The sequence below is a fragment of the Apium graveolens genome, chromosome 6, assembly GCF_009905375.1.
Source record: "Apium graveolens cultivar Ventura chromosome 6, ASM990537v1, whole genome shotgun sequence".
Classification (NCBI taxonomy): domain Eukaryota; kingdom Viridiplantae; phylum Streptophyta; class Magnoliopsida; order Apiales; family Apiaceae; genus Apium; species Apium graveolens.
The window spans coordinates 11,140,426-11,166,504 of NC_133652.1; the positions used below are offsets into that span (position 1 = coordinate 11,140,426).

Consider the following 26,079-nt stretch of genomic DNA (forward strand, 5'->3'; position numbering starts at 1 on the left):
TCATGAATCTTTTGAGTATTTTTTTTCTTTAAAATCAAGTCGCTTCCCTTCCTCGTCTTGGGATTAGTTGTGTCATGTGTGGAATGCTATTTGTTTCATCAAGATAAGGCTAGCTGATAACATAACCAGTCTCAACAATGAGGAATAGCATATTCAGAAATGAACATCAGAGGATGTATCTACTTACCAAAGCAAGGTTATGTGCAGAAAGTGACAGTATAAGTAAATGTATAGAGTCCAGTTTCATAGTCACATGTGGATAGGAAATGATTTTGAATCAAGGTAATTATTTATATTATGCAATGTTTACTGATTGAATAATGGTTATGATTTTTAAAAATATAACTTAATTTATATTGAAAATCAACCCACTAAAAAAATAGCAAAAAGTGACCGGCAGCTCTTTGATTGTGCATCTTGCCCACCAATGACATAAGATAATAAGATGTTTCGGCTTTAAATTTGTTGGCTACCTATTTAGATACGAAATTCAATCTCTTATAAATCTACTAATAAGAAATCTAGATATATAATAAATGAGCTCCAAATAGTGCATTATAAGTGCCATATATCCTGCATGTGATGTTGACCAATATTGAAGTATTTTAGTAAATAGTTGAGTTAAATTAACAATTCTTATAATCTAATTATTTTGATTTAAATTATGATCAGAACGATGTCTCTACGGTACCTACCTCCGACAAAACTAAGTTTTCACGTAATATCCAAAGGCCTTCACGAGTCATTACGTAAGTTTAAGATCGATTGTGTGATAGCTCCTAATCCTTCCCCATCATAAATGAATGCCTCACTCAACTAAGAAACTATCCCTTTATAACAGAACTCCAATAATCTTATAATGTGGTTTCACAATATTCCAACTTTGTAGAATTTAGACCATAATTAAATTCTCAAAACAATTTTAAAATAATCAAAATAGTTAACACATATGCATATGTGATCGAGATGAAGTTTAGAGAGAAAAAAAATTAGTTTGAAGACATATTTGAATGTCTTTAATGCTTGAGTTCTTTTCGTGACTATTCTTATAATGTATTACCCAAACGCAAATTAGGTATGATGATCATTTGTATATCTCTATAAAATAGTCAATTCAATATTGTTTGTTAATGTGTTTTAACAACGTCAATGTGAAAACGATTATAAACAACTTAGCAAATTGGTATCAAGGCTAGGGCTGAGGAAGAAATTATTGGTTAAGTGTCAGCGACGAAGTGAATTGGTTTCTTGCAGATAGTTTGATGTCGTATTAGTGTTTTCAAGAGAAGCTGTGATGTATGACTCGAGTCGAGTGGGTAACCCTATGGGCCTTACTGAGGGCCATATCTTGGTGTGTAAGATGAGAGGCATAGCGCTGGCAAATCATAGTTGAGGCAAGAATATTTAGAGTCCAAATAAAAGCCCAAATTCAAAACTAAATTTCGGCCCAAGTTTGTAATACATCATAGCAAAAAGGAAAACCCCAACTCAAGGTTGGGTTTCAGTCTTGTCTTGTCATTCCATCTTCTAGTCTCTTTCCGCCGCTTTTCGCTGTGTTCAGCCTCTTGCTTCATCTTCCTCGTTGATTCAAGTAAGTTATTAACAAATCTAGTGATTATCTCCATAACTCAGTTAATTAGTTATGTCCTTTTTCTTTTCACGTTATAAACATAAATGCAATTAGCATATATTCAATTTACCTGGTATATGTATGATTTACTTGGTATATATCTGATATGTGTATCATATATTTCCTTAACCATCGTTACATATACCTAATGACAATATTATTTCTGATATTGCATCCAATTAATCCACACTTAGATCTGGACATTTTGATGTTTTTGTTGAATTTTAAAATTTGATTTCTTCTTATATAGATTCATTTATGATATTGTATATATATATTGGGGTTGATGAGTTATAAGTTTATGTCAAGTTTGCTAGGGTCTCGTTTAATTTCAACAGTGGTAGATGGAATGATTAAGTTTGTTTATATCTCAGATATAATGGTTAGTTGTTGAATTTGAGGTAAAATTTATTATCATCGTAGATGTGGCAAATTATAAACTTCTATCTGGAAAGCAGGGGTGCGGCACTACCCCCACGTACTGCGCACTAGATACGTTCCGGTGCGGGGGTGCGCGGCGGTGCGGCTGCATACGTACGGGTGCGCCACCCGGTGTGTCCCCATATTTAATTAACTCGATTTGTTGGGGGTGCGGGAAGGGCAGAGACCGTAATTTTTTTTGTTGACCTTTACTTACCGGAGCCTAATCTGAGATTTGAGATGAGAGAGAAGTTTGAGAGGAGAGATGATTGAGCTCTAACGTCGCCGCCGTCGAGCCTGTTCTCTTCATCTCCGTCTTCAATTCCGAGTCAATTGGCTTTGGGGGAGTCTGTGTGTATCGTGTATGTATATATGGGCTGGGCTTTTGTTGTTTTGAGTGTTTCAAAGTTAAACCGACCTGGTCTGCTAGTGTAATTCACTGCTTTCATTATTTTATCTTATTTTACATTCTTTAATACTTGTTTCTTTATTTACTTTTTCTTACTATCAATTGTTATATGTGCTGAGTATTGGTTAGTTTTATCAAAAATTTACAAATTTATATTTATTTGACTACTTTATTTATTTAAAATGCAATTTTAATTATATAATATGTACTTATAAAATATATATTATCTAAAAATATATTTAAATATTTTAATATTTTCCGTATCCCCGCGCACCCGAATCCCCATATTTTTAAATTTGCCGAATTTCCGTATCCCCACACCGCGTATCCCCGCACCCGCACCCGCACCCGCACCCATGCTTCCCAGACTTCTATAAACCAAGTTTACTTTCTTTATGGAATCTGCTTCAGTTTGATTTTTTTAATATAAATATTCTGATTTTGGGGCTCTAGATCCTTTTAATAGCCTGATCAATTTGGTTCAATCAATTTGGTTCAGCAGATCATCAGTAAACACTCATATTTTGGATTTGCTCAATTACATGACATCCTACATTTCCATTTTCCACTTCTCCAAAGCCTAAAATGATTTAGTGGAAGCATCGAAGCTGCTTATCGCTTTATATGGTTTACAATGTATATAATATTAGTATCACCCATATTGATGGGATTGTGATCCATAGACCATTAGAGACTTGCAAGGAAAAAGGAAATCCCTGAAAGCTGGAAAAGTAAAGCGAACACTAGTCTTTATCATAGTAAATCAAAGATTAAAGTTCTGTGTAAGTATCATAAATTAAAGACAAAATGTGAACATATGATAGATTAGCACATTTCATAGTATCTTTGCATTTTGAAAAATGAATAAATAATAATGTGATATAAAAAACGTATAGTAATTGAGGTGGACCGAACTTTAATCTTTTTATGTAGTTTTTGGCTTCGAATCCGTGAAGGCACTCCTTTTTTATGGTTTTTTTTTAAATAATTCTGTCTCAATGTTTCTAAAGTGCCCATTGTTCTCCGTGGCTTTTAAACTGGTCAAGGGTTAGAAAATGATCATGTGGAAATGTTATTACTTAAGTTAAATTGTTTCTCTTGATATAATACACATGTAAGTGGCAAGTATTAATATATAAACATTTATATAAGTTCATACAACCCCATCCCCCTCCCCCTCCCCCCTTTCTTATTTGCAAATTGTTTGCTTAATTGTGACTGGGTTAATGGAAAATGGGAGAAGCTGCTGTAGAATGTTTGCCTTATGCCCTTTGTGTAAATATACAGTGCTTATTAACAGAACACCTTTTTTTATTGCGGAAAGGTTTAAGTGTTCTAGAAATAGAATTAGTAATAAGTCATCAAGTACAATTTGTAAACTAGTGGTTAGCACAAATACGGTTGATGGTTGAATGTTGATGTTTCTTTCTCTGTTTGGCCTGTTCCTGTCATAACATATTTTACATCAAGTAGGATACATGGAGATGGAGGAAGCAAGGGGGGGGGATTATTTAAATTACTTTTTTATACGGTAATCGTTGGGAAATTGGTGAACACACAAGCAACATTGACTGCCTTTTATGTTACTGTGGAGCACAATAAATGCTTGACATTTTCCCTTGCAAATTTAACTCAAACCGCACCCACTCTGCTATCTAAAATTGAAAACAAATATCATTTGAATTGTAGTAATTACGAAGTTATTCCATCCTATTCCTTTGATTTTTGTATCTAGAGTTTAGACTAAATACTTAAGATGCTTACTAGGAAGTCTGCATTATAATGTTACAGGTTAACTAAATAGCTAAGATGCTCACTAGGCAGTCTGCAAATTCAAACAGACTGGAGACGATGGCTGAAGAATTACAGTCCGAGTCTGAGAATTGTCCTGCTTCCTCAGGTATAAACATATCACTTAATTACATAATAGTAACTATCCACAAGTTCCGTACAACCTTGAATAATGGTACTAAGAGAAGGATAATACTGGGGTTCATGTTGAAGAGATTGTTGACAGTGAATTTGTGTCTTGCAGGGGAACATTGGTCTGCTAAAAAAAATAATGTTGAGAAAGTAAACAATTGTTCTGGGAAAAAAAGGGGAAGACCAAAGAAACATATAGGTTTGGCGAATGATCTCCTACCACCATTTACACACACGTGCACACATATATACATATATGTATAGAATTTGAAGATATTCTTTGTTAAGAGTATGTTGAACTAATTATCTGTAGGTGAGAGAAGCACAGGAGCGAACGTGGATATGAATGATTCCCGTGTAGGGAATGAAATACCAAAAATTGGTGATTTTCACCCCTCTGGTAAGGACCTTATACTGCCCCCACTGTCATGTCGTAAGCAACCTAGAAATGGAGTGAAAAAACACAATGGTATGCTGAGAAAAACAGAAAAGACCCCTATGCTTGAGGGCCAAGAAGATGTAACACAATATCAAGGTATGCCCTGGAACTTGGTTTATATCAGATGCATGCAAGTTAAAATCTAGCCTGAAAGTGCAGCGCCATACTTTGAAAGTAAATTTCTTGTGTGCTTCTTAATTGCTGAAAGATGTCGAGGAAAAATCTGTAACTACTAATAGAGTAATAGTCTTGTTTTGTGGAAATCAAATTACCCGCAATTCATTTCGTGATTTAATGCAATATGCTTTAACTTTCTATGCACCAGCAAGTTGTATTAATAAACATGGAAAATATATGCTTCATAGGTTTTCTTTTGTGGTGGTCAAACATTTGAAGATAAGAAATGATTAACTTGCTTTATAGATATCTAGTTTAGATAAATGTGTTCTCTTCGGAAATTTCTTACCCGTCTTCTCCAAGAATTTGGTTTTATATATATGTGTCCAGCTCGATGACATTTTAGGTAATGGGGAGTTTTCGTTTGGCGAACGTAATTATTTGAAACTCGGCATGTACTTCTGAAATTTGAATTTTCATATTTAACTATCTGTAATTTTCAGCTGTGAAAGTTCTACTACTGGCTAGCGCTATTATATTGGTTATATAAAGTGTTGTTATTGTTGTCAGGAACTTTGCCCGTTGACAAACAAGATGGTAATGGAACTCCACCTGACCATGGGAATACCATGAGGTCTTCTGATCTTCCGAATACGGATGGTCATAGTAAGCTGACTATCTGAACTCCAGTTCTGATAATAATCTGATATGGTGGCTTATTATTTATGTTACTGTTATATGATCCAGGAGATATCCCTGATCTGAATCAGTGTGATGAGTTAAATGATGAAGGTGGAGAAGTTGGAACAGCTGCGATTGTGAGCACTGATTCTGTGGAGAATGAGGATGGTGGAGATGTTGGAACAGCTGCCCTTGTGAGAACCGATTCTACGGAGAATGAGGAGGATATTCCATTTGTTAAGCGTTCTACCTTACGGGAAAGTATCTGTTCCGGTAAAGCCTATATGAAAATGAAACGTAAGCCGCACTTCCAGCCTTTAGAAGAACAGGAAGAAGTACTCCGCGAGGGATCTGCAATTGGTCTTGTTGTAAGTTTTAATAATCTCGTGGAGAGCGCTTCAAAACTGCAGCCCTCTTCTGACATCTCTGCAATTGAAAGTATTTTGAAAACTCTGGATACGTTCAAACCTCACGGGTTTGATGTTGATAAAGTTGAAGAAGCTCTGGCCCAACTTAAGTTGAAGAAGCAAAAGCTCGAGGACCTCGAGAAAGACTACATGGAAAAGGAAAGTAAGATATTAAAAATTGTCGAAGAAGGCAAACTTGGCGATGAGGAAATCAGCCAACTCCGCCAGAAGCTTAGTGAGGCTGAACTGAAGAAGGAGAATAGGGAAAAGACCTCTTCGGCATTGCGGTCAGAGCGAGCGGCGGATGCAGAGAACATTCAGAGTATGAACGCCGAATATGAAAAAATTGTTGGTTCCATTTTGTAAATGATAATTTTTCTGTAATGCATATGCACATTAAAATTGATGTTAGGTGAATTTTAGTTGCCCGTTTAGCATAGAAGACTTGTTAAAGAACCAGATCAGGCCCATTCTAGCCTGAGATACGGGGGGCCAAACTTGACTCTACACGTAAACTTTGCTAGTCATACCTGATAAACCAACTTTATCATAACATAACTTTTTTTTGCTACATAGATGATACTATAGTACCTGAGTCTATCCCTTGTAAACCTAGAAGGTACTGACACTGCCAGAAAAGCAAGAGTGTTAAAACTCTGAATGGGATCAAGTCATTTGACGAGATAGAGGCAGTATATCTCTGGAGATGCCCAGCTAAGCGAATATAAATTGATGTGCGCCATAAACTTGTTCATACGCAATTGTCTTCTGTTTTCTGTTTTTTATCTGTTTTTTTATCGTAGTTAACCTGGAGCCGCTTTCAATTGCGCACTAGATAAAATTTATGGGTCCGTAGATCATGTGAAACAAGATAAACCAAATTTAAATAACAGTCTCTGATTTAGGAAGCATAATCATAAATTTTTCACCCATGGAATACGAACATGTAACTAAAAAGATAGTTATTCCCTCTTTTTCTTCTTTTGAATTTTGAATTTTTTATTTTTCAGTCATCTTTCAATTATTTTACAATATATTTTTTTACAAATGCAATTTTTTTTTTTTTGCTAAGTAAGTATATGTTAAGAAACGAAAAAACAAGGGATTAACCCAAGCTCTATGACAAGCCATAGAGGGGAACTATCTATAACCAATCTACAAGCAGATTGGAGATAGAAAGCAAACAAAATATCAAAATATCAAGTCAGGCCTACTACAAACTATCTTAGTAAACTTTAGAGATCCAGATAATCTAGCTTTAAAATCAACCATAATCCCATCAAAAAGCTGTTGTGGACCAAACCATTCTTTATCATGAGCTCGAGAATTTCGTTCCCTCCAGATGTGATAACAAAAGATCTGTAAGCAATATAAAGAGAGAGCTCGCAGAGGCCTATCAGAAATCTGAAGAGCCAGCTCCAAACAGTGAAGCCAAGAGTCACCAAAAATATGCACCTTCAAAACGTGAGAAATCATCCCAAGCACACAAGCACTATAAGGACAATGCCTAAGAATATGATTATCTGTTTCAGTACCTCCAATGCACAAGTAACACAGTTGAGTGCTAGTAATGCCAAAGCGAGCTAGACGAGCAAGAGTAGGGAGACGTCCATGACAAGCCACCCATTGATGATGCGCATAGCGATAAATCACAAGTTTGTTCCAAACTGCAGGAGCCCAAGAGACCTCATGCTCCTTGTTCCTAAGAGAATTCCAAATATCCCAGTTTGTTACCTTAGTTACATCAACACCTGCCCAAAGAATTTTGTCTTCTCTATCAAGATGCACCTCCGGGAAATTAAATCGATCAAGCCAACGAAGAATAAGAGGGTCGATATGATGATGCCTAGAGTTGGGCCTAGGCAAAACCCAGGTACCAGAATGAAGCAAAACACTAACCATTGCATTGCTAGTTAACCTACATTGACGAATGATTGGAGAATATAAAGTGGAGGCCAAACAGATGCCTTCCCACCAGGGGTCAAACCATAAAGAGGTAGATCACCCATTCCCGATAGCATAGGTAATGAATTGAAGAACAGTAGTGCAAGATTTGAGGATCTTCTTCCATATCCAAGATGAATCAGTAGGAATATGCATGATCCAGAAGTGTTTATTGCGAAGCAGAGTTGCATGAACCCAGTTAGACCACAAACTATTGTGTTTAGTGATAATCTTGAGTAAATGCCCCAAAATTTGAGCACGATTCCAATCAATCATGTTCTTAACTCCAAGGCCCCCTTCCTCCTTTGGCAGGCAAACTGTTGTCCAAGCTATCTTGGCACTACCTTTTTGATTGATGTTTCCTCTCCAAAGAAAACGAGTTAACAGAGATTGAATATGGGCATGTACAGCAGTAGGAAGCATGAAGTGGTTGCACTAGTAAGCCTGAATAGCTGTGAGAACAGATTTGATAAGACGAACTCTACCAGCAAAAAAAAGCAATAGAGAAGTCCAAGAATTGATCCTAGCAGAGAGCTTGTCAATGAGAAGAATGCAGTCATTAATGCACAGTTAAGCAGAGATGAGAGGCACTCCAAGAAATTTAACTGGAAGGGAACCTCGAGGAATACCACAGGTAGTATCAAACCAAAGTAAAAAATCTGCAGAGGCATTACAAATAAAACTAGAGCTTTTATGTACGCTTGGGGTAAGGCCACTCATCGAAGAGAAGAGAACAATGTTATCCATGATATGCTTGACTGAATCGACATTAGCATGAGCAAAAAACTAAACATCATCCGCAAAAACCAAATGAGTGATGTCCATATGTTTACACTTGAAATGGTATTTAAAGTTAGGGGGCATGGGTTTCAGTAAACAAGATAACACATTCATACATATGGTGAACAAATAGGGTGACAGGGGGTCACCTTGACGAATGCCTTGAGCACCAGCAAAATAACCATGCACAATACCATTAAGTTTCACAGAGAATTTAGGAGTGCATATGCACGCTTTGATCCAGAAAATGAAAGTGGCATTGAACCCCATCTTCTCTAAAGAGGCAAGAACAAAAGACCATTGCAACGAATTAAAGACCTTGTGTAAGTCAATTTTGAGAGCACACGGCGGAGCACCTGTACCCTGTCATAACCTCTAAAAAGTTCTTGAGCCAAGAGAACATTATCTGAGATAACTCTACCAGGTATGAAAGCACTCTGAGCAACATCAATAAGAGAGGGGAGAACTGTCTTCAAACAAGAAGCAAGGATCTTGGAGACACACTTGTAAAAAATAGTGCAAAAGGATATAGGACGAAAGTCTTTCATTTGTGTAGGAGTTTGAATCTTAGGTATCAAAGCAATGAAGGTAGAATTATGCACAGAGTGCTTAGTACTAGTCTCAAAGAAAGCATGCACAACTTCACAAAAAGAAGGCCCGCTGATATGCCAAGTTGCCAAGAAGAACTCAACATTCAGACCATCGGGGCCCGGCGCCCTGTTCTTCTTCATCTTCTTTAAAGTGGAATGAATAAGATCATTCGTAACTAGAGCCTCTAATTGATAAGATTGAGCTTCTGTGATGGTGGGGCATTGAATGCTCGAGAGATTAGCATCAACACAAGGAGAGGCCTTCCCCAAGAACTCCGTGAAATAGTTAACTGAAACAGTAGCACAATTGGCTTGACCATGCACCAAGCCCATTGAATCCTCAATCTTTAAAAGACTGCATCTCCGGGGTCCAATGCTCTCTACCTCCAGAAACCTCATTTAAAGACAAAATACAGTTAAAATCCCCCAAGACACACCAAGGCATGAGACAAGTGCCGAGAGAGCTCAAATGAGACCAAATAGCATGTCTATCCGCACCATCATTGAAAGCATAAACAAAAGTCACCAAAAAATGAATATCTTTCTCAATAAAATGAGCATTGCAAGTAATATGTTGAGCTGAGCTAGAGTGCAAAGTAATGTCCCAAACATCTGGATTCCAGCCAACCCAAACAAGACCATTATAATGGTAGTCATAATTAAACAACCACTTTCAAGCTCTATTAATCTTTTTTGAAATACAAACTGCATTATGTAACTTGACTTTGGTTTCTAACACACCTATAAAATCTAAATGATTATCTAAAATAAACTTAATCAACTCATTCTGGTGGGGGCTCTTATTTAGCCTACGCACATTCCATGAGGAGAACCTCATCTAAGTCTGCGAAGAATAGCTGATTGCCCCCACCCCCCCCCCCCCCCAGCTTGGGGCTCTTCCTGTTTACAACCAATGTGAAGCCATCCTCATCAGTAATAGCTTTAGAGTGTGGTTTAGGGATGTTAGGTTTAGGTGTTGAAACACCAAGCCCAATGGCCACCTCCCTATGCACCGGTGTCTCCTCAACAGTAGTAGTAGTGCTTTTACTTCTGGTTCTCTTCCTTCCAGAGGTGGAAAGGTCAACAATTAGTCCTTCTGCAATAAGCTCCATATACCTTGGCAAAGCCTCAGTATCTTCATCCTGGGCATCATGCTCAATTGTGTCAAGGGGAGGAGCCTGCACAGTGGGCCTTGCATCAAAGTTCTCCAAATCATCCTCAAGGACATGATTAACTTGTTTGGGCTCATTAATCTGAATATCATCTCCATGTTGGTCATCATCAAGAACCACATCACACCCTGCAAGTTCACCAATGATAGTGGGATTAATATCATCAACAAGAGGCGTCTCAAAACCTTTGTCACCCACAAGTTGAGCAGTCTCTGCGCACCACTCATCAGTCTGGGGCTCAATTGTGACTCCATTAGATGGAGGTTCCATTTTTGGCCCGTTTATGCGAGGCTGCGTCCCAACCCCGGATCTATTTCTGGCTCGAGGCGCAGGCCTCACAACATCAGGGTTATTAGCACAACGAGATAGAGAATGGCCAAAAGTTTTGCACAAGCTACATGAGAAAGGTAGATGTGAGTACATGACTAACACTTTGACAAGGTCTTCCTTTCCTTCATGATCTAACACAGAAACCCAAACAAAATCAGGTCGCGGAGCAGCATACGATAACTGAACCTGAACCTGTGCAAACTTCATTGGTTCAAATCTAGAGGTATTATCATCAAATTTGAGTGGCACCCCCACTGCTTTAGCAATAAAACTCAGACCTTCAGGAGACCAGTAAGAGTGTGGAATATCTACCAGTTTAATCCAACAAGGCACCGTATGAATAACATTTCTCTTAAATTGGTTCCCCTCCATCCAAGGCACCGGGCTTTGACCGGATCAGGCCGGGCCAGATTTTCGGGCCCGAGCTTTTTGTGCATCTCTGGTATAGAGTGAGTGAGTATAGGAGCTGAGATGAAGGTCGGAAGGAAATACAATTAGAAGAAAGAGAGGGAAGGACTGCTGGATAATAGCATGCACTGGATATTAGATCTGTGTAATAGCTAGGCGGGAAAATGAAATTCTAGAGAGAAGGAGGAGCTTCTCACTCTAGAAAACATTCCAACTGTCGATACAACCAGATGGTAAAACAAATAATATACTAAAACTAGTTAGATGATTTGTTTCCTGATCGTTTAACACATAAAATTTAAAAATTCTTGAAGCTAAAAACGAAATCAAAGACCCACGAGCAGAGGTCGTCAAGGTCCACGAACATCAAACCCAATACGGCTGGAAAAAATAGAGACATGACGTCCAACATAGACACTAACTCCTGCAAGGAAGAATCTAGGAATCACTTGCCTTACAAGATTCCTAATTACCATCTAAGTTGAAGACTTGTCTACCAAGTCTTACAACACCAGTCTAACCCTAGACTCACCTCTATATAAAGAGTTTTACCCCCTCAATTTAGAACTACATTTTGCCTTAATTCTCTACAACACAGAGATATGTAGGCATCTTGCGAGAACAACTAGTCTTCACTGTGAGAACATCCATTAAAACTCGAAATTCACAAATCCTAACATTAAATACTAACAAACCCTAGTTTTTATTACACAACAAATATATAATTAATAAATTTTAAATTTTAAATTTTGAATTTTGAATTTAAAAGTATCATTATTACATCAATTTGTATGAATTGTCAAATTGAACTTTTCGGAGAGTTGTTAAATCAAATTTGCAGTGACCTGTCAACTTTAACCTTTCAATGAATTATCATTTTTAATTTCTCAGTATATAGTCACTTTAAATAATTATATCATTGAATTAACTTCCGCCGCAGTTGTATAATTCAACAAACTCATCAACTTAGTTTTCTAAAAAAATTATTGAAATGAGTTCTATATATTCATAACACTAATTTTTTTATATAACAGATGAATAATTCTTTTCTTTAAACGAAATTGTAAGACCAAATGCTATATATAACCTGAGGGGTGTAGATGATAATCAAGATTATCATCCTGAGTCAGAAACTTATGAATCTGAAGGTGATGAAGCATACAATGAAGAGGAAGATTATTCAGATCATAGCACCGACAACGACGATGAACATTTTTCAATTGCTCCATAGTTTACAACTCAAGAAATCAATGTCCCGTCAGGTAATTGTTCAAATGTTAATCCACTTGACGATGACTTATTTGAAGGTCAAAATTTTACAGACAAGAAAACTGTAATAAGTGCTATAAAATAATTCACCTGAAAAATTCAAGAAATTATCATGTATTAAAAAGTGATACAACACAATATGAGGCAAAATGTGTTGTGAAAATTGTCTATGGGAAATTCGTGTTATGAAATCAAAGTGATCTGTTTTTTTGTAACCATTAAATTACCTTAAAAACATAACTGTATTTTGGGAACAATTCAAATAAATCATAAGTAAGTTACATCCAGAATAATTGCAGATGTAATTAAATATGAAGTAAGTATAACACAGGTAGATATGTCAACAACGTGGGTCATATATATTTCCTGAAAAGTAGGTAGCATTATTATAGTGTTTAAGTATGTGCGCAAAGATTATTGTAAAAATATTTACTTATATATTTTTCTTTTACCTTTATTGCAAAACCGGATATCCGGTCCGGTTTTAAAATTCAAACCGGATATCCGGTTTTTCGGATCGCTAAAATTACATTCCGTATCCGGATCCGATTTAACCGGATATCCAGATATTCGGATATCCGATTAAACTGGACCGGAAATCGGATTATCCGGATCCATTTAAAACTTTTATTTAAAAAAAAAATACAATTTACGGGATAAGTATACATATTCGAGTTGTCAAATTAATGATGCATGAAACTATACTTTTGTCATCATATTATTAGTCGGGACAAATGGTGACACGTAAATTAATTTAATATAAAGATCGATTGTAAATTAGCGAATATGGTCAATATTAACATATTTCTTAGTGCACACTTATATTAAATTTGTTACTATCTAGTTTTCAGGATACTCGTCAGACATAAATTATTATTTCTTATTATCACTTATGTCAAATCTGCAAGTATGGTCAATGTAAACTTGTTAACATTGATATTATACACTCATATCAAATTTGTTGATGATACCAACGAAGGAATGATGAGTCAATTAGATATTAAACTGAAATTTTGAAAATCCTGGAGAGAAACAACCATAATGTTACTAAATATTTTTTTTAAAAAAAATCTAAAATATATATAATTTATCATGTATTATACATATAATTTTTTTTATTAATAAAAGTGAAAACCGGATCGGATCCGGATATCCGGTTTTATGAAAAGTTGTGATCCAGATCCGAATCCGAATTCATATAAAAAAACCGGATCGGATATCCGGTCCGAATTATTCGGATCAGATATCCTAATTATCGGATTTTTTAAATCGGATACCGGATCGGAAATTCGGATAATCCGATTTTCGGATTTTATTGCTCACCCCTAGCATTATTATAGTGTTTAAGTATGTGCGCAAAGATTATTGTAAAAATATTTACTTATATATTTTTCTTTTACCTTTATCGAGAGGAATTGTTTGTCGAATTTTTTTGTCAAATTCTTTGGTTCAAAGCATCCTTCCACTATAATCGTAAAAAAACAACATTCAACTCCATTGACTTTTGAACCTTTTCTTTTTATGTTTTTACACTTGAATTCTAGTTTTTTAATCTTTTGACATAATAAAATAATTTCTTAATTAATAAAATTAAAAAGTATTAGCTAAAATAATTTTGGACCATAGGCCAAAATTCAACTTTTACCGCGATAACTTAGAATCAATTTTTTAAAAATATTTACCACCCCAAATGTGAAATGTTTAGTTTAAGAATATTATATCCTTCGAATATAATAAGTGTAACAGACTTCTAATCCAAAAGTTTGGTCAACAAAATAATCTCAACCGTTGTTCTAATATAATAAAAAACAGTCGGTTCGGAATATATCTATTTAAAATAGATATATTTTTAATATAATCATAAACAGAAAACGATTACTGAAACACAAATTACGATACAATATCCTAATTAAAATATGATTAGAAATCTAAGCACTCATCATAAATATAAAAAATTACACTGTTCTCCTAATATTCAAAAACCAAAATATAATATAATGATACAATAGTAGATTGAATATAATTTAATATTTTATAAAATATATTTGTAAATTAATTTCTCATCCGTATATTTTTTAATATATGCATATTTGTTACAAGATATTACAAAAAATAGTAAAAAATAAAAATAATATTGCAACAGTGCCATAAATAACCAAAATATTTAAAAAATTAAAAAAACAATATTACAACACATTAAAAAAATTTGAAAAATCAAAAAGTAAAACTTAAAAAGTCGTGTATCACACAATATAAACTAGATAACTGGCGTGATGAATATTTTCACACAAATCACGTGAGTTTAAAACATTTTATAATATTAAATTTTAAAAATAAATCTGTTAATAAAATAAGATTATATACATAAAAATATCATGTATTACACTTATTTTTTTGAACCTGAGTAATTCATCATAAAGGCCCGCAATTCTATCGGGCATGCAATAATATCAAGTTAGTATCCAGTAGAATTCCAACAGTGTGGTAAGGTATCCATTAATTTTCCAACCCCGTAAATGACGTCCATCAAAATCATCATCTAAATTTATAAAATTCGGTAAACAGATGTCGATAGGCTCATGGGCCAAAGCAGAGAATCCGAAAAATAAGATAAAAAGTACTTATAAATGACTATGCATATTAAAGAGCATCAAGGTGTATTAATTCGTTCATATTCAGATATATTATTCATTCAAAAAATTTGAATCAATCAGGTATATTTATTCAGATTTAACAAATGACCCCTATTATTGTTGTCAAGAATGGGGATTAGAGTTTATTGGGATGGGAATCTGATGGTGGTAGTGGTGGTGAAATTGATAAATAAGAGGGGTATACCGGAACTGTGGATTTTGATTTTATCGATTTTCATGAAAGTGTTATTTAATTTTTTGTATTAAAAATATACACCAATAACAATCACATGTCTAACTTAAAACTTGATTTCAGTTATCGAACGAATTAAATAACACCGGTCTATCTGAAATAATGACGGATTTCAAATATATTGAATAAGATACAGATTTATAAATCGGATACGATACAGATTTATAAATCACAAATAGAAATTTTGTCTATAGTATATAAAAATATTGTCATATTGCTAAAATTTCAGACAAGGTTTTTTATTTTTTCGCATTACCTTAGGTGGTCTGTCTTAAAAACAAGTTTAACTAGGTATTTTGGGCTTAGTCCTTTTTTATAGTACGATAATTTATCATAAAATCTCTCTTCTCTAAACCCGGTTATATAAATAGAGGCGCTTTCTCCCCTTTTTGTTACTCTTTTATTTTTGGTGTTTTGATAACTGAGAGAGAGAGAGTCAGAGAGAGAGAGAGAGCGAGAGCGAGAGAGAGAGAGTCAGAGAGAGAGAGAGAAAACTGGCTAGCTTCCTCGAGGGAGAAATTAAGAAAACCCCATGTCAAGAATTTACAATTCGATGATCTAAAAACACATACAATTACTGTCTAGATAGAGAGGTACAAACAAAGAAACTGAGACATATGTGTATATGTGTGTATCTCTATGTATCTATATCTTGTTTTTCTTGGTCTCTTTGTTTGATCTCCTGTCTTTGTTCTATCAGGGTGTACATTTGCTTTTGACCCCCAGGTGTTCGACGCAATATCTGAAAGAGAGAAAATTACTAATTTCAGTTTTCATGTGTGAAGTAAACAATGAAGAAAATGCTCCAGTAATTTTCCATCTTTGGATTAGATTAATATTGTTGTCAAGAATGGCGGTCAGAGTTTATTGGGATGGGAATCTGATGGTGGTGGTGGTGAAATTGATAAACAAGAGGGGTACACCGGAACTGTGGAGTTTGATTTTGTCGATTTTCACGAAAGTGTTGAGAGTTTGGAAGTGCGTATTTTGGGAGACTGAATTTCAGTTTACATCTTCTTTACAACCGGGTTCCTCGTCTGATGGATCACTGTGAGGTTCTTATCTGCATTTATAGTTTTGCAATATTCTTATTTGGGCAAAAATCATGTTGTTATGACAAAATCGTATATGCTATTAGATAGTAGAAGTTTATTAGAAATAATGCTGAGATGAACTTGGCATAGACACTTTTAATTTTAACCTAGCTAGGAATGCATTCTGGGAGATAAGTTGGGGCAAATCCAACAGGATCCAAAGATCCAAATTTGGGGCAGATTACCCCAAATTCTATTCCAACAGTGATCCAAGTGGTGATCCAAATCTGGATCACTTGGTTTAATATAAAATAATGGTTTGTTATTTGTAGTTTATGAGATTTTAAATTGATTTTTGATTATTTAATTATATAATTAATAACTGAATATAATTAATAGCTAACAAAATTTATTTTAAAAATAAAATTTAAAATAATGAGAAAACATATTTTCATTAAAATTTAAAGATAAAAAATAAAGAGTCACATATTGCACATTAATTGAGCATTTTTGAGAAAAATATACTACTTCGGAACATTAGTGTGTATCAATAATATTTTTTATGTTAATTATTGCAATAAATGTGTTTTTCGTGAATTAAGTGCACAATTTTTTATGTGTATTAATTTTTTTTGATTTCATTAATTTATGAAATGTTATATAAACTGTTAATAATGATTAAATGATAAATTTAAGATAAAATTGCTTAATATGAAATTTATATATTATTATATGTAAAAAGTAATTTGGATCACACTGTTGGAGTTGATCAGAAATTTGGATCAGTATTTGGATTTGGATCAGTTGGTGATCCAAATTTGGATTTTTGGATTACAACTGTTGGAGATGGCCTTGGTATACAATAACATTTGCCAAACACAACACGTGGTTATACCATAAGTAACATCAAAGACCCCTGTCAAAAAAAAAAGTAACATCAAAGACCATCCTTGCAGCAATGGTGTACTTGTCGTCAATATTGACACAGTTATTAAACAACAATTGTGTAGTTATTGACAGTTTGACACGATTATTAAGGATATTAACATTCAGCTGGACACCCTATTAACAGGTGAGCCAAACCTTTTAAAACAATGAAAAGTATGTGTTGAGAAGGCGGATTAGTCTCGAGGCGTTGTCGAGTCGGACAACTACAGTTTATTTTATGTATTTTTTTCTTGCTTTTTTTAACTGTCGTTTTACTTTGGCAACTCCCTGGTTTCTTGTTGTCAAATACAACTCAACCAGAAATCAATAGTGCAAACCTTTCTACATTTGAACAGTTTTTAACCCCCCCCTCCCCGGCGCGGGCTGCATTTTGCATGTTGACGTAATACAAATGATTTCTCATTAGTCATGAATCTTTGAGTATTTTTTTCTTGAAAATCAAGTCGTTTCCCTTCCTCATCTTGGGATTAGTAGTGTCATGTGTGGAATGCTATTTGTTTCATCAAGATAAGGCTAGCTGATAGCATAACCAGTCTCAACAATGAGGAATAGCATATTCAGAGATGAACATCAGAGGATGTATCTACTTACCAAAGCAAGGTTATGCGCAGAAAGTGACAGTATAGGTAAATATATAGAGTCCAGTTTCATAGTCACATATGGATAGGAAATGATTTTGAATCAAGGTAATTATTTATATTATGCAATGTTTACAGATTGAATAATGGTTAAGATTTTAAAAATATAACTTACTTTATGTTGAAAATCAACCCAAAGAAAAATAGCAAAAAGTGACCGACATCTCTTTGATTGTGCATCCTGCCCACCAATGACATAAGATAATAAGATGTTTCGGCTTTAAATTTGTTGGCTACCCATTTAGATACAAAATTCAATCTGTTATAAATATACTAATAAGAAATCTATATATATTATAAATGAGCTCCAAATAGTGCATTATAAGTGCCATACATCCTGCATGTGATGTTGACCAATATTGAAGCATTTTATTAAATAGTTGAGTTAAATTAACAATTCTTATAATCTAATTATGTTGATTTAAAATATGATCAGAATGATGCCTCTACGGTACCTATCTCCTACAAAACCAAGTTTTCATGTAATATCCAAAGGCCTTCACGAGTCATTACCTAAGTTTAAGATCGATTGTGTGATAGCTCCTAATCCTTCCCCATCATAAATGAATGCCTCACTCACAACTAAGAAACTATCCCTTTATAACAAAACTCCAATAATCTTATAATGTGGTTTCACAATATTCCAACTTTGTAGAATTTAGACCATAATAAATTCTCCAAACAATTTTAAAATAATCAAAATAGTCAACACATATGCATATGTGATCGAGATGAAGTTTAGAGAAAAAAAAACTAGTTTGAAGACATATTTGAATGTCTTCAATGCTTGAGTTCTTTTCGTGACTATTCTTATAATGTATTACCCAAACGCAAATTAGGTATGATGATCCTTTGTATATCTCTATAAAATAGTCAATTCAATATTTTCAATGTAGAAACAATAATTTTTTGGAAAAAAATTTGTATCCGACTTTTTGGCTCTCTGTCCTGGTTGTTCCGTTCGGATTTTGATAGCTAGAGCACCTAAATTAAAGATTTTTCCATAAGAATTTTGTGCGCAGTTTAAACGTCTGAATTGGCCTTCCGAAAAGTCTAAACCGTAAAGACTGTGCAAGATTTCTAGAAAATTTCCTCTTAAAGGTGCAAATCTGCAATCCTTCTTTAATCAGATGATTCCTGCAAGTAAATATTATAACTTATCAATTAAAAATCCAAACTAATACAAATTAACTTTTATATTGTGACCAAATTCATAATAAACATATGCATATCATACACTTCAAAAATCATGAAACAAGTATGCAAAAATAAAGACATGTATTGTAAAAGATAAACAAGGGTTTTATATCAGAGCGAGGTGATAATCTAGGAGTGTAGAGTGCGTGTCTCCATTTTTGTGTTACATTCAATTGAGTTGTATATTTTTATGTTTGTTAATGTGTTTTAAAAACGTCAATGTGAAAACGATTATAAACAACTTAGCAAATTGGTATCAAGGCTAGGGCTGAGGAAGAAATCATTGGTTAAGTGTCAGCGACGAAGTGAATTGGTTTCTTGCAGATAGTTTGATGTCGTATTAGTGTTTCTCATAGTGTTTTCAAAAGGAGCTGTGATGTATGACTCAAGTCATCTGGGTAACCCTATGGGCCTTACTGAGGGCCATATCTTGGTGTGTAAGATGAGAGGCATAGCGCTGGCAAATCGTAGTTGAGGCAAGAATAATTAGAGTCCAAATAAAAGCCCAAATTCAAAACTAAATTTCGGCCCAAGTTTGTAATACATCATAGCAAAAAGGAAAACCCTAACTCAAGATTGGGTTTCAGTCTTGTCTTATCATTCCATCTTCTAGCCTCTTTCCGCCGCTTTTCGCTGTGTTCAGCCTCTTGCTTCATCTTCCTCGTTGATTCAAGTAAGTTATTAACAAATCTAGTGATTATCTCTATAACTCAATTAATTAGTTATGTCCTTTTTCTTTTCACGTTATAAACATAAATGCAATTAGCATATATTCAATTTACCCGGTATATGTATGATTTACTTGGTGTATATCTGATATGTGTATCATATATTTCCTTATCCATCGTTACATATACATAATGACAATATTATTTCTGACACTTAGATCTGGACATTTTGATGTTTTTGTTGAATTTTAAAATTTGATTTCTTCTTATATAGATTTATTTATGATATTGTATATATATATATTGGGGTTGATGAGTTATAAGTTTATGTCAAGTTTGCTAGGGTCTCGTTTAATTTCAACAGTGGTAGATGGAATGATTATGTTTGTTTATATCTCAGATATAATGGTAAGTTGTTGAATTTGAGGTACAATTTATTATCATCGTAGATGTGGCAAATTATAAACTTCTATAAACCAAGTTTACTTTCTTTATGAAATCTGCTTTAGTTTGATTTTTTTAATATAAATATTCTGATTTTGGGGCTCTACATCCTTTTAATAGCCTGATCAATTTGGTTCAGCAAATCATCAGTAAACACTCATATTTTGGATTTGCTCAATTACATGATATCCTACATTTCCACTTTCCACTTCTCCAAAGCCTAAAATGATTTAGTGGAAGCATCGAAGCTGCTTATCACTTTATATGGTTTACAATGTATATAATATTAGTATCACCCATATTGATGGGATTGTGATCCATAGACCATTAGAGACTTGCAAGGAAAAAGGAAATCCCTGAAAGCAAAGCAGGAAAAGTAAAGCGAACACTAGTCTTTATCATATATTACATCAAAGATTAAAGTTCTGTGTAAGTATTATAAATTAAAGACAAAATGTGAACATGTGATAGATTAGCCCATTTCATAGTATCTCTGCATTTTGAAAAATGAATAAATAATAATGTGATATAAAAAACGTATAGTAATTGAGGTGGACCGAACTTTAATCTTTTTATGTAGTTTTTGGCTTCGAATCCGTGAAGGCACTCCTTTTTTATGGTTTTTTTTTTATAATTCTGTCTCAATGTTTCTAAAGTGCTCATTGTTCTCCGTGGCTTTTAAACTGGTCAAGGATTAGAAAATGATCATGTGGAAATGTTATTACTTAAGTTAAATTGTTTCTCTTGATATAAGACACATGTAAGTGGCAAGTAATAATATATAAACATTTATATAAGTTCATACAACCCCATCCCCCTCCCCCCCTTTCTTATTTGCAAATTGTTCGCTTAATTGTGACTGGGTTAATGGAAAATGGGAGAAGCTGCCGTAGAATGTTTGCTTTATGCCGTTTGTGTAAATATACAGTGCTTATTAACAGAACACCTTATTTTAATGCGGAAAGGTTTAAGTGTTCTAGAAATAGAATTAGTAATAAGTCATCAAGTACAATTTGTAAACTAGTGGTTAGCACAAATACGGTTGATGGAGATCAAAGTGTTGGATCAAAGTGTTACAAAGTGTTGAATTTGTAAGCTGCCGTAGAATTTTGATGTTTCTTTATCTGTTTGGCCTGTTCCTGTCATAACATATTTTACATCAAGTAGGATACATGGAGATGGAGGAAGCAAGGGGGGGGGGATTATTTAAATTACTTTTTGATAGGGTAATCGTTGGGAAATTGGTGAATAAACAAGCAACATTGACCGCCTTTTATGTTACTGTGGAGCACAATAAAAGCTTGACATTTTCCCTTGCAAATTTAACTCAAACCGCACCCACTCTGCTATCTAAAATTGAAAAATATCATTTGAATTGTAGTAATTACCAAGTTATTCCATCCTATTCCTTTGTTTTTTGTATCTAGAGTTTAGACTAAATACTTAAGATGCTTACTCGGAAGTCTGCATTATATTGTTACAGGTTAACTAAATAGCTAAGATGCTCACTAGGCAGTCTGCAAATTCAAACAGACTGGAGACGATGGCTGAAGAATTACAGTCCAAGTCTGAGAATTCTCCTGCTTCCTCAGGTATAAACATATCACTTAATTACATAATAGTAACTATCCACAAATTCCGTACAACCTTGAATAATGGTACTAAAAGAAGGATAATAGTGGGATTCATGTTGAAGAGATTGTTGACAGTGAATTTGTGTCTTGCAGGGGAACATTGGTCTGCTAAAAAAAATAATGCTGAGAAAGTAAACAATCGTTCTGGGAAAAAAAGGGGAAGACCAAAGAAACGTATATGTTTGGCGAATGATCTCCTACCAACATTTATACACACGTGCACACATATATACATATATGTATAGAATTTGAAGATATTCTTTGTTAAGAATATGTTGAACTAATTATCTGTAGGTGAGAGAAGCACAGGAGCGAACGTGGATATGAATGATTCCCGTGTAGGGGATGAAATACCCAAAATTGGTGATTTTAACCCCTCTGGTAAGGACCTTATACTGCCCCCACTTTCATGTCGTAAGCAACCTAGAAATGGAGTGAAAAAACACAATGGTATGCTGAGAAAAACAGAAAAGACCCCTATGCTTGAGGGCCAGGAAGATGTAACACAATATCAAGGTATGCCCTGGAACTTGGTTTATATCAGATACATGCAAGTTAAAATTTATCCTGAAAGTGCAGGGCCATTCTTTGAAAGTAAATTTCTTGTGTGCTTCTTAATTGCTGAAAGATGCCGAGGAAAAATCTGTAACTACTAATAGAGTAATAATCTTGTTTTGTGGAAATCAAATTACTCGCAATTCATTTCGTGATTTAATGCAATAAGCTTTAACTTTCCATGCACCGGCAAGTTGTATTAATAAACATGGAAAATATATGCTTCATAGGTTTTCTTTTGTGGTGGTCAAACATTTGAAGATAAGAAATGATTAACTTGCTTTATAGATATCTAGTTTAGATAAATGTGTTCTCTTCGGAAATTTCTTAGCCGTCTTCTCCAAGAATTTGGTTTTATATATGTGTCCAGCTCGATGACATGTTAGGTAATGGGGAGTTTTCGTTTGGCGAACCTAATTATTTGAAACTCGGCATGTACTTCTGAAATTTGTATTTTCATCTTTAACTATCTGTAATTTTCAGCTGTGAAAGTTCTACTAATGGCTAGCGATATTAAATTGGTTATATAAAGTATTGTTATTGTTTTCAGGAACTTTGTCCGTTGACAAACAAGATGGTAATGGAACTCCACCTGACCATGGGAATACCATGAGGTCTTCTGATCTTCCGAATACGGATGGTCCTAGTAAGCTGACTATCTGAACTCCAGTTCTGATAATAATCTGATATGGTAGCTTATTATTTATGTTACTGTTATATGATCCAGGAGATATTCCTGATCTGAATCAGTGTGCTGAGTTAAATGATGAAGGTGGAGAAGTTGGAACAGCTGCGATTGTGAGCACTGATTCTATGAAGAATGAGGATGGTGGAGATGTTGGAACAGCTGCCCTTGTGAGAACCGATTCTACGGAGAATGAGGAGGATATTCCATTTGTTAAGCGTTCTACCTTATGGGAAAGTATCTGTTCCGGTAAAGCCTATATGAAGATGAAACGTAAGCCGCACTTCCAGCCTTTAGAAGAACAGGAAGAAGTACTCCGCGAGGGATCTGCAATTGGTCTTGTTGTAAGTTTTAATAATCTCGTGGAGAGCGCTTCAAAACTGCAGCCCTCTTCTGACATCTCTGCAATTGAAAGTATATTGAAAACTCTGGATACGTTCAAACCTCACGGGTTTGATGTTGATAAAGTTGAAGAAGCTCTGACCCAGCTGAAGTTGAAGAAGGAAAAGCTCGAGGACCTCCAAAAAGACTGCATGGAAAAGGAAAGTAAGATATCAAAAATTGTTGAAGAAGGCAAGCTTGGTGATGAGGAAATCAGCCAACTCCGCCAGAAGCTTAGTGAGGCTGAACTGAAGAAGGAGAATAGGGAAAAGACCTCTTCGGCATTGCAATCAGAGCTAGCTGCGGATGCAGAGAACATGCAGAGTATTAATGCCGAATATGAAAAAATTGTTAGTTCCATTTTGTAAATGATTATTTTTGTGTAATGCATATGCACATTAAAATTGATTTTAGGTGAATTTTTGTTGCCCGTTTAGCACAGATGACTTGTTCAGGGTTATGAGAGAGGCTAAATCAAATTGTTCTTTCTTTTTTTTCGATAAAGGCTAGATCAGGCCCACTCTGGCATGCGAAATAGGGGCCCAAACTTGATTCTACAAGTAAATTTTGCTAAGTACTTTCTATCTATCTTCTTTAAATCTTCATAAATATTTTAGATAAACATGCAATGCAAGAATAATTAAGTGAGCATGGCCCAGTGATCTATACATATTACTCCCTCTATTCCTAAAAACGCTTCTCATTTGTGTTGGACACGTTTGCCAATGCACATTTTTAATTGTTAATATCTTTAATTTCGTAGTAGTATTAAATATAAAATTTCACTGTATTAAAATATTTATAAATACGAATCCAACAAGATCAAATTTTCTCAAATCGTAAATTAATTCATACTTGCGGTTAGATCAAATTTTCAATCGCACACGTACCATGTAATTTCAGAAAATTACATAAATCACATCACGAAAATATGGCGCGGTTTGTGCAGTTCATTTATTCAAAAAAATTATTATTTACACATAAAGATAATAAAAATTTAGCTAATATGGGGCTAAAAATTTTTTCTTTCGGTTAAAAATAAAAAAATATCACTAATTGTAATATTTAAGTCAGCATTTATATAACACAAAACTAAAGTAAATAAAAATTGAATCTATAGTATATAAATATCTTTATGTATATATATTATAAATAAATAAATATATGAAATTGCAGTGCGGCGTAATTGAACTGCAATATTAAAATGTCAAATTGTAAATTATACCGTATTATACGGTTTATTAAAAATTCAAACTATAATTGTACCACAAAATATTAAACTCATTTTGTGTACCAAAAAATTGGAGTATCTACGATTACTTCCTATGTCCTAAACTCTAAAGCCACGTACATGTTTGATACTCACTCTTTTGTCTCTTCCATTTGTTTACACTTTATCCCTTCCAGTTATTTATATTTCAAAAAATTTCAAAAATAATAAAGTTTTTATTATTTTTAAAATAACTACATCCATTACTTTTTTCCACTATACCCACTTTATACCTATAATATTAATAGGTCTCACTATTTTACTCATTTTTTTAACTTTTCTCTACTATTCAATCCCCCCATGTCCTTGTCCTTCTTCTTAGTCAACTTTTTCATCACCACACACCTCTTGTTTGGTTTTTCATTTATGATTTTTACTTGTAATGATCTGATCGATACCAGTCATATTCGGTTGTGTCCGCAATCGCAATCGTTGGCTCGATTCGTTGATGAAATTCGTTTATTCGTAAAGTTTCCAAGTACTCGTATTTAACATCAAAATGCTCGGCCAAACTCGGTTCGGTTGCGAGCAGCCGATCACTCTGTTAAATTTGTTTGATTCAGTTCACATTCGATTTTCGAATAACATATGTTGTTTTCTTAAACACTAAATATATACATCAGAAATCAGAAATCTTATTGCACATAACTATATTATTGACGATACAGGATTATCTTTAAGAAATTTGATTGTGAAGTTTTATACCCAAAATTTGGCATTGGATTAATTCGGGTCAAACGCGGGCTAATTACAGTCAAACTCGGTGTTACATTGTAAAATGTTAGGACGCGTCCAGGCACACAGGACGCGCCCAACATTGAGGAGATGTTTTATGGAAGATGGTTTGATAATAAGGAAGCTTGGGAGCACATGGTTAGGGTAGAACGCACCCAAATATTGTGGACGCGTCCACCGTGGTGAATGTGTCCAGCAGTTGTGATCTTTTGGTAATATAAGCTGGAGGACGCGCCTGTCCTGCTCAGGACGCGTCCTGCCATTGTGGAAGGTAGTGAAAGGAAAAATATTAGGGAGGCGATATAAGCGTCATGGAGGTGAGGACGCGCCCAATGACATAGGACGCGTCCTGTGCTTGGTCAGTGCTCTCTCATGAGGATCATCCAGGAAAAAGCATGCTTGGAAGGGTGCAATGGAGATTATTTCTACTAACATATTTGTTGCAGGTACTCTTTGAAGAATTCCCTCCTTGAGTCGGTCAAGGA

At 34.5% G+C, this 26,079-nt stretch overlaps 3 protein-coding genes across 8 annotated transcripts in view; 2 read left to right on the forward strand and 1 right to left on the reverse strand.

Annotated features, from left to right (window-relative positions):
• Positions 1-6,563, forward strand: part of LOC141664202 (uncharacterized) — a 92,113-nt gene extending 85,550 nt beyond the window's left edge. For 3 of the 4 annotated variants that reach the window (XM_074470111.1, XM_074470108.1, XM_074470107.1), the window contains 5 exons: positions 4,251-4,359; positions 4,495-4,581; positions 4,696-4,917; positions 5,509-5,604; positions 5,686-6,563. In XM_074470111.1, the coding sequence (XP_074326212.1) occupies positions 4,269-4,359; positions 4,495-4,581; positions 4,696-4,917; positions 5,509-5,604; positions 5,686-6,392 (1,203 nt within the window). In that variant the 5' untranslated portion in view covers positions 4,251-4,268 and the 3' untranslated portion in view covers positions 6,393-6,563. Of the gene's footprint in view, positions 1-1,569; positions 1,592-4,250; positions 4,360-4,494; positions 4,582-4,695; positions 4,918-5,508; positions 5,605-5,685 lie in introns of those variants that run through there. The other variant, XM_074470112.1, reaches the window with a different exon arrangement.
• Positions 6,564-7,217: 654 nt separating this feature from the next.
• On the reverse strand, positions 7,218-9,020 carry LOC141664573 (uncharacterized). Its single transcript, XM_074470529.1, has 3 exons — positions 8,900-9,020; positions 8,379-8,451; positions 7,218-7,944 (listed from the first exon to the last, which is right to left on the reverse strand). The coding sequence occupies exons 1-3, from the start codon at positions 9,018-9,020 to the stop codon at positions 7,218-7,220; spliced, it is 921 nt and encodes a 306-aa protein (XP_074326630.1).
• Positions 9,021-15,838: 6,818 nt separating this feature from the next.
• On the forward strand, positions 15,839-24,077 carry LOC141667683 (uncharacterized). 3 transcript variants are annotated; one of them, XM_074474268.1, is made up of 7 exons: positions 15,839-15,998; positions 16,106-16,460; positions 21,818-21,926; positions 22,062-22,142; positions 22,263-22,484; positions 23,074-23,169; positions 23,251-24,077. In XM_074474268.1, exons 3-7 carry the CDS (start codon positions 21,836-21,838, stop codon positions 23,955-23,957), a joined length of 1,197 nt encoding a protein of 398 aa, XP_074330369.1. In that variant the 5' UTR covers positions 15,839-15,998; positions 16,106-16,460; positions 21,818-21,835; the 3' UTR covers positions 23,958-24,077. The 3 variants fall into 3 exon arrangements, with proteins under 3 accessions (XP_074330369.1, XP_074330367.1, XP_074330370.1); XM_074474266.1 differs by having other exon boundaries at positions 16,106-16,455; XM_074474269.1 differs by lacking the exons at positions 15,839-15,998; positions 16,106-16,460 and adding an exon at positions 18,806-19,895.
• The last annotated feature ends 2,002 nt before the right edge of the window (positions 24,078-26,079 follow it).